This window comes from Xyrauchen texanus, unplaced genomic scaffold (genome assembly GCF_025860055.1).
Source record: "Xyrauchen texanus isolate HMW12.3.18 unplaced genomic scaffold, RBS_HiC_50CHRs HiC_scaffold_659, whole genome shotgun sequence".
NCBI classification, from domain to species: Eukaryota; Metazoa; Chordata; class Actinopteri; order Cypriniformes; family Catostomidae; genus Xyrauchen; species Xyrauchen texanus.
Window position 1 is genome coordinate 15,468 of NW_026266642.1, and position 9,533 is coordinate 25,000.

At 36.6% G+C, this 9,533-nt stretch overlaps 1 protein-coding gene across 1 annotated transcript; it reads left to right on the top strand.

Annotated features, from left to right (window-relative positions):
* The first annotated feature begins 244 nt into the window (after positions 1–244).
* On the top strand, positions 245–1,826 carry LOC127642503 (forkhead box protein D3-like). Its single transcript, XM_052125128.1, has one exon. The coding sequence runs from the start codon at positions 495–497 to the stop codon at positions 1,611–1,613; it is 1,119 nt and encodes a 372-aa protein (XP_051981088.1). The 5' UTR covers positions 245–494; the 3' UTR covers positions 1,614–1,826.
* The last annotated feature ends 7,707 nt before the right edge of the window (positions 1,827–9,533 follow it).

The window sequence follows — 9,533 nt, forward strand, 5'->3', positions numbered from 1 at the left end:
ATTTCAATCATGCAGGCCGATTTTATGTTCTCGCTCTCTTTCCAACCTCCGCCACTGCTAAATGGTCTATTACGACGGACCGAACCGAGCCGATGTTGTTCCCTATGTTGACAAATCCATGAAACAACTTCAGCTCCGCTGTATAACAGCGCGTCTTCTGACGTCAGCGGGTCACGTGACGCGGCTGATAGTATATCTTTAAGTGAAAAGTAATCTATCAGGCAGTCCTTAAAGTCTGCTTTTAAAAGCATGTGTCATCTTGACTTATTGGTCCAAAATCACTTTTAAGTTAGGAGGAAATACAGTCAAGAGGAGACGAGGGGCAACCTTCTTCCAAGCCAGCTTAAATCAGAAGTCATTGGACTGGAGAATTATTTTCAGAAGTTTAAGTTTTACTTGCAGGCCAGAACTGACCTGCATTTAAAGCCATTGGTCGTCATCTGATCTGAACACTGCTCTTACCCTTGGTTGATCCAGCAATAAAGAGAGCGGTGATGACCCTGTCTGGCGGCACCAGTGCCAGCAACATGTCCGGTCAGACGGTGCTCACAGCTGACGATGTGGATATCGACGTGGTCGGGGAGGGCGACGAGAGCATGGAGCGGGACAGTGACTGCGAGAGCCAATGCATGCAGGACCGGGGAGATGAGGTGGAAGAGATCGAGGTGAAGGAGCACAGCGACAGCCCTTGCGAAAGCGCCGGAGAGGGCGAGTCCAAGGGGGATGTTCAGGACAGCTCCTCCGGTCCCATGCAAAACAAACCCAAGAACAGCCTAGTGAAGCCGCCCTACTCCTACATCGCCCTCATCACCATGGCCATCCTGCAGAGCCCGCAGAAAAAGTTGACGCTCAGTGGCATCTGCGAGTTCATCAGCAACCGCTTTCCTTACTACAGGGAGAAGTTTCCGGCCTGGCAAAACTCCATTCGCCACAACCTGTCCCTCAACGACTGCTTCGTCAAGATCCCACGGGAACCGGGCAACCCTGGCAAAGGCAACTATTGGACCCTCGACCCCCAGTCGGAAGATATGTTTGACAACGGCAGCTTTCTCAGGAGAAGGAAACGCTTCAAGAGACATCAGCCGGACATTCTCAGGGATCAGGCAGCCTTTATGATGCAGAGTTTTGGGGCATATGCTATTGGGAATCCTTACGGACGCCACTATGGAATTCACCCAGCCGCTTACTCGCACCCTGCAGCCGCTCTGCAGTACCCGTACATTCCCCCGGTGGGTCAGATGCTCCCTCCGGCGGTGCCTCTCTTACCCTCCGCAGAACTGAGCAGAAAAGCATTTAACTCTCAACTGAGTCCAAGTCTTCGATTACAACTAAACAGCCTGAGCACCGCGTCAATGATCAAATCTGAGCCTTCCAGTAGACCATCGTTCAGCATAGAGAATATTATCGGGGTCTCCAGCAGCTCTCCGAGCGCACAGACTTTCCTGCGGCCGCCCGTGACGGTGCAGTCCGCCTTACTGAGCGCACAGTCCCTGTCCTTAACCCGGACATCAGCTGCCATCGCACCCATTCTAAGCGTCCCATCAAATATCATCTCTGGACAGTTTTTACCCACAGCGTCCACAGCAGCGGTATCCAAATGGCCATCTCAATGATAATCAAACTATTTTTACACATATTTTATTAAAATACAGAACAGCACGGACTATAGGCAGCACTGGACAATTCGTCCGCCCCAATGTAGCCATGTAAAGAGTTTTGAGAAGAAAAAAAAAGTCATAATAAAACAAGGAATGCTTTCAGTACAGGTAATGTTTGTAAATATTTGTACAAAGAAATTAATTTACATGTTTTACTTTTCCTATTTCATTTCGATGTTTAAACTGTATAACAGTTTTTAGTTTATTTAGCCTTATTATTCTTTTTTATTATTATTTTTTTTCCATTGATTTCATGTTATGTTATTATGAATTATGTTTTGCTTTGTTTTCAATCTGAAATTTTTCAATATGAAGTTCTGAAAAAAACTATGTTTCTAAATGTAAATATATGTATTCTATGTAGCTATATTGTGTTGTAAATCAACTTCATTTGTTAATAAATATGAAAACAATCCAATACATCTCAAACAGAATCGATTTGATAAAATCAGGGATAATTAAACTGTAAATAAATGATTGCTGAAACAAGATGAATGTAAGTACATGATGATATAAGAAACATGGTTAAATATAACAGATAATGTATAAGTATTTTGGTTTTAAGGCATGAACTATTCAGACCTATCCAAATAGCTAGTCTCCTTTTAAAACAGAATGAACGTGTTCTGAAACAATCAGGCCTAGATCACTTTAGTCAGGTGAGAGATTGTTTACAATCTAGCTATATATTTTTTTTAAAGCAAAGAAAAATATAGACGAGCTATAATGTATGCAATTTATCCTTTAAAATATATATACATATAAATCTGTATTAACAAACGAGCATATTTTATTATAAAATATTAACGTTACAAAACGCTTGTTTTGATAATGTGAATACACCGCAAACCAATCATTTTAACCATTTTAATTTGAACAATTTCAGGTTCAATAAGACATGATAACATGCAACTCACAAACGGGTTTCAGTATTCCTTTTTAAGCTTGTATTGACAGGAATATAATAATATAATATAAGGACAAGCACTAATTACACAAATTGCACAAAAAATTACACATTCAACTAAGTAGTCTATTTAAGCTTACGTGTTTCGTTTTCGACCATGTAAGTTACAAAAATAACAAAATCCCTTCCAATAAAAAGGCCAATAGCCGTATCTATTTACAAGTGAAAATGGAGGCGACCTAAAATGTTTTGCAAGTTGTTTCTATTAAAGTAACACACTATTAAGCAGTTGTGTCTAGCTTAATCACTTCTACTCAAACAGCAAATGGCAGACGGTGTGTGGCGCACCAGAGTTAGGGCTATATTTAAGTGATACCCATGGGAAAAGGAAATAGCCAAAGACGCTGCTGAGATTGACCTTCTGAATGGAACTACATAACAGGGGGGCTATTCCACAACCGATTCCTTGTTTTTTAAAATGAGGAAAAATATTTGTGAGCAAATTGATCTGATTCCTTCCTGACACATTGGAGTTTGACAGCATATCGTAATTTATTGCTGGATATTGCTGTCAAAATAAAACTAAGCAAAATAGCCCAGGAGTTTCTGTTATTTTTCCTTATGGAAAGTTCGAATTATTTGACATAATTCGAACTATATAATTACTATGAGTCCATTCTACACACGCTCAATTAAAAGGTAAACCCATATATTTCTCAGCAAGACGCTTCTACTTCATTTCCGAATTTATTATGTATTATGTTTTAAGCATGATTTCGGGTATACCTATGATCATATTTAGCCATATAAAATGTTTCTGAAGCCCAACAGCAGAAAATACATTTATAAAATCATCCGACAAAATAACAGATACATCCACTGCCAAATAAGTCTATAATGCAAAAACTAAACAGTGTTAGCCTATAACCTCAGCTAAAACGATAGGCTTCTGAGGACAATCAGAAATTCTCCATAATATCAGATTTAAAGTGATATCACTAGAAGGCGTTTTAATTATGAAATTGTATCAATGAATCGCCTTCTTTTGCTAATTGGCGCAAAGATTGTGATGCATCAACTGGGGTCTCTAAAATAAACCACGAGTCTTTGCATCTGTTTTGGGGATAATGATCGCGCACGTGTAGCAGTTAGATGTTATTTGTTTTGGACAAGAGACACTGTGAAATTGTTCAGATTTAACGGGTTTTAATGAGGCTTCTATTTTAAGGCAGGCTGCATGGTGGGAAAGAGTTTAACGAGTGCAAGGTTATATAACACATCCCCGATTTAGACATGATGTTCAAAAATAATAATTAAAGGGGGTAAATGTAACGCAATACCGAATTATGATAGCAAATGCAAAATATAATAATAATGTATAATACAATCATATAATAAATTCATCATAATTTACATGTAGTTTAATAAGATCAGACGAAGATAGCGATTAGCCTTGTATGTGATTAAGTTTGAAGCATTTAAATTTTGCTTGACTACTTTCACTTGTGTGTTTACGATCGGACTAGGCCTACTTAGTAACTTTGACTCAAGATGTTCAAGAACAACTGTTTTGGAAGACGAAAGTGAAGTTCTATTTTTTCTCTTGGCGTGTGAAATACAAACGCCCTTGTTGAGCATTTTGAAAGTGGCAAGAGGTCGAGCGCATTTCTGGCTAAAATAAACAATGCTTTGACCTTTGTGGATCCACCTGCCCCGCGCACTACACAGGTGTAGCGTTCTTGTGTTCCACCGCCAGCTCTTTTCCAGCAGTGTCAGCAGCGCGCGGACCTCCCATGTGCGCCAATGTAAATCATATAAAGTATAAGTATAAATTAGACATTCATTGTAAACTACATGGTTATTCTTATAAAAAAATAAAAATAAATACGTAATCTGTTTTTATGGTATTTGTCGCACAGCGAAACGAAATATAGCCTACTATTTTAAACACAATCAATAATTGAAATTCTAACAAAATTGGGACATTTTATACAATATAAGTATAAATACAAGTATGCAAACTAAATTGATGTGAAATGATTAGAAAATGGAAAGCAAAAAAAAATAAATAAATAAATAAAAAAAATAATCCTGGATTGGACCGTCAACCGTGGATAAAGTGGTTACTGAATATTTAAAGGGTGCAGAAGCAGTAAATGACCGAGATGCAAACAGGGGCATTAATATGCCATGGAGTGGAATGTGACTAACATGCTTCTCATTGTAATGAAAGTGTCACTGCAAATCAGCAGTTGTCCATGTTCATTATTTATAGGCCTACATATTTGATGGCCTTACCACAAATAAGCCGTGCAGAGACTCTCTAAGTGAAGGAAACACCAAAACTGCTCAGTTTAGAGTTGAGTACTATATACTTGAATCAAAGAACATTAAGTCAAGTATTTACTTGGGGGTTTAACATTTAAACTTGACTTATTATTGACATCCACCATGCAAACGATCTCAGGCTTAAATGCATAGTTCTTATCATTCATATTTTTAACAGGCACAGATGCTCTTTAATTTGTTAGATTTTTGACTATACGAACAATTCAATGAACATCAAATATTTTTTGCGTTCCTCTATTAAAATAATAATTATATATATATATATATATATATATATATATATATATATATATATATATATATATATTTATATTGTTTTTTTTTTTTTTTGGTCAGGTATGCTTACACATACAAGGAATTTGTCTTGATGACAGGAGCTTCCAGTGCACTAACAATACAATACAGCAACAAGACAGAGATAATAATAAGACATTATTTTAAAATAATACATTTTAAATCATTTAAAAATAATAATATAGAATACACACTAAGACAGATTCATATATATATATATATATATATATATATATTAGTATATATATATTGCCTATGTATAAGGCAACCAATAGTGATTATCACTCATTAATGAAGGAAAGCATAACAAATATATATGAAAATAGTTTAAAGATTTTTAACAGGCTAAATCCAGTTAATTTATGGCATCTTGTCAACGTTTTTACCTGCTAATCTTCCATATAGGTAAATAGGCTACATTACTTTTCCAAAACACAATTTTCAAGCCATCTCCTCCATTCGCTTAAGCAACTGCATTGCACTTTGATCGAGTCAATTGCATATGACTCAGTTTTATAATCAGGTCATGTTCAAAATTTGCAAATCATAACCACCAAACCTGAGATAGGTCGCTCCTTCACACGTTGAACCTGTTTAATCAATCGAACCCACGTGTTAGGCAGTGAATGATGTCATCATATCGCACCGCTGACGTTTTGTTTAAGGAAGTGATTCACAGCCGATCCGGCTCTTTTGGAAAGCATGACCGATTTTACAGATTTATTATTTTAAATCAAAGACCTTGAAGTCTACCAGACATGGAGAACTGGAGACTTGTTTCATTGTGCGTTTTTCTTGGTTTAACGACGAGATGGGCTGTGTCTTTAAACTCCTACTCATGTTTGTTTGTTTTCAATGAACTACAGGCACCTTTATGTACAGTTTTGAAACGTCCAATTCTGATAAAAAAAATAAATAAAAAAAATAAGAGCAATGTATTTATCAGTGAATGAGTTCCCTGATTCTGGTATTGTTCTTTTTTTTTTTTTTTTTGTGCTTTGAAATTTTTGAAAAATGATTTAGTTTTTATAATCATCGTTGTTTCATCGTTAAAGTGACGTGTCAAAGGTTTTTAAGTCATAAAATACAGGTTATGTTGAATGACTTAAAGGGATAGTTCACCCAAAAATTATTACAAACGAAGATTTTTAGAAGAATATCTCAGCTCTGTAGGTCCATACAATGCAAAAAAATATTGACCAGAACTTTGAAGATCTAAAAGTATATAAAGGGTGTATAAAAATAATCCATGCAACTCCAGTGGTTACATCCATATCTTCAGAAGTGATATGTAAAAGATCAATAATTAAACCCTTACTATAAAGCTCCACTTTCACATTCCTCATGCATATAACCACCTACTGGGCAGGGAGGAGAATTTACCACACGTTTACACATTAGTGAGCCAATGCAACAATAAATGCTTATATGACTGAACACTATTCTATTTGTTTGAACGTCTGTAGTCTTCATCCACACAGTCACATGGTTACAGGAAGTTTCACTTTTAAATGGTTTTTAATGCTTTTTGGACACACTACCCTCCCCTTTATGTCCCCACTAGTTCTTCTTGCAGATGTTTTGATCTACATTCTGGCAGTTTTGCTTTACACCTTCTACCCCTAAATAAAAGGTAACTAAATGGTTGATCTAAATGGCTGTCACGTTTTTTAATCATTGGGAGGAGTGATTTGGTAATTTGGTCAGTGTTTGTCTATGTTCTCATAGGTTGCCACAGTCCTCTGCATCCTTATGTATCCAGGACTTATAATACTGATTGATTATGGCCATTTTCAGTATCTTTAACGCTAATTCTGCTCTTGTATTTAATATTTGGTATTTCATATTTTGCATTTATGTGAACATATTTAGATTATTGCTGACAATGTGCACCTTAATTTGCACATTATTTGCACAATAATTTTAGCTGCATAACAGGTAATTAATTTGACAATTCAACAGTTTTATGTAGAGGATTTAAGATCCAACAGAATGTACCTAGACGTCAACTTCATTTTCAGATATAACAGTGTGAGCCTGGGTCTTGCCCTGTGGGGCATTTTGGGACTTGGTTTAGGCTGGGACCTCTTTGGTTCTTTGGCCTTCACCCTGGCCCTCAATTACAAGCAAATGAAATTGCACCACTCTTTCTTCTGTTACCTCCTGGGAAAGTGTATCAAACAAGGCCTAGCTGGCCGAGGGTAAGTCTCTTGGATCATTGTTCAAACATTGCATCTTGTGGTTATGTGTTAAAATTGAGTAATTTTTATTAAAGAAAATCTCCAGAAATTTCAGAAGGCACAAGGTCTCATTAAAAGTAGGGTTCCCCAAGTGAATGTGGTAGCTTAATTATCTGAATATGTTAAATGGTCTAAGAAATATTTCACACAGTAAATGCATTTACCAAATGTGATTGCTAGGGAGGGTAGAGTCACATGGGGTAACCTTCTCGCGTGGTTCTCGCTCTTGATGGGGCATGTGGTGAGTTGTACGTGGATGCCGCAGCGAATAGCATGAGCCTCCATATGCGCAACGTCTCCGTGGTAACACGCTCAACAAGCTACGTGATGAGATGCGTAGATTGACGGTCTCAGACGCAAAGGCAACTTGGATTCGACCTCCGCCACCTGGATTGAGGCGAGTCATTTCGCCACCACGAAGACTAAGAGCGGATTAAAAGAACACTAGCACATAGATACCCATATTCAGTAGATATACACAACAATCCTCTATCCACGGTCTCATTTATCAGTAAATGATAAAGACATTCTAAACTAAAAATGTAATTATAAATAAAATAAAGATTAATTTGCAGTCTTTGGGTGGCAGAATAAATTATTATCCAAGCTCAACAAATATGAAATGATTACCTACAAGTGGAACGCCATAAATGTGCGCGTAAAATGTTCTTTATTTTAATAGTACTGGATGCATCAAAACTACATTTTACACTACAGTTTGAGAGGAAAAAAATAAAATATTAAGGAGGCCAATTATAAATGTGAATTGAATCATGTTAATGGCAAAGAAATCTTGAGATTAACAATGATTCATTATTTTAGCTGAAAATATAACTTAATTATCTTAATTATTTTATAGAATAACAGACTAAAATCCTTTCATCTGGCACTTGATTTCACTACAGGTGTTTTTTTATTATCTTTTATTATTACAATATTAGTGTGCATTTGACAGATTAGAAAAGGAGCTTTGTTGTGAATTTAGTTTGACGTCCTTTTAAATCACCTCATAACCTCTCACATGTAAGAGTTTATACATTGGTCATGCAGCCACTCTCATTGCAAGCATGCATTGGTGGATTAGTTTGCCTGAGATGAGACATGTCCAGATGAATCTCTGGCCATGCCTGACCCTCCCTGCTATGCCTGTGCATGCAACTGTATATCTAAGCTTATAGGTGTTATCAGCTCCAATATAGAGCTAAACACTTTGAGGATATATTGAGGCAAGGGACCTGTTTTGATTTAAAACCCATTATGTACAGATAATTTTTTTTTTTTTAACTATCTAATTGTGATTGCGCAATTTAATCTATATGACAGAGTGCAAAATTATTTAAAGGTGCCCGAATAATTAACTTTAAAAAGTTTTACACCTAAAAAAGTAAATAGTACTTTGGACAAATATGTGTCAAATGATGTAGACTTACATGAGATCCACACTGCTGTTTATAATATATGTTTTTTTCTACATGATAATACTAGGTAACTTCCGAAATTTGCGGTTGCTGAAAAAATGTATCATTAATCAATTGATTAATGACAAATACAATATGTCAGAGAATAGGATAGGATATAACGATTACTCTTGTGTTGTTCTACATCAGTATAAAGACCACTTTTATATGAGCTAGTGTGCTAATGTTACAAAAATTACTTGTTGCACCTTTGAATCGAATTGTTTGGTCAACTGACTTGTAATGTAAAACAGGTTGTTGGCCCTGGATGACATAAAATGACTTTATAAAAAGAGTTAAAGGGGTCATGACATGCCTTTCTTTCTTATGTTCGTTGAGGTTCAATTGTAATATTAGTAACGTTTTTAGCATTACAAACAGTCATATATTTGAAAAGCATGATCATTTTCCACCCTATTTTTTGACACTCTGTCAGAAATCGTCTAGGTTACTGTTGTAACCTCCGTTCCCTGATGGCGGGAACGAGACATTGTGTCGAGTCCAGACATATGGGTATAAATGGAGGGAATCATGACTCTGTTCATTCAGGTTTTGCACAGAGGAGCCGAAAAAGGACTCAGCATCGTGGCCAGGGGGACACAACGTCTCGTTCCCTCCATCAGGGAAC

Excerpts from the sequence above, each read along its gene's own strand:
- LOC127642503 (XM_052125128.1), top strand. The coding sequence starts at position 495 with ATGACCCTGTCTGGCGGCACCAGTGCCAGCAACATGTCCGGTCAGACG.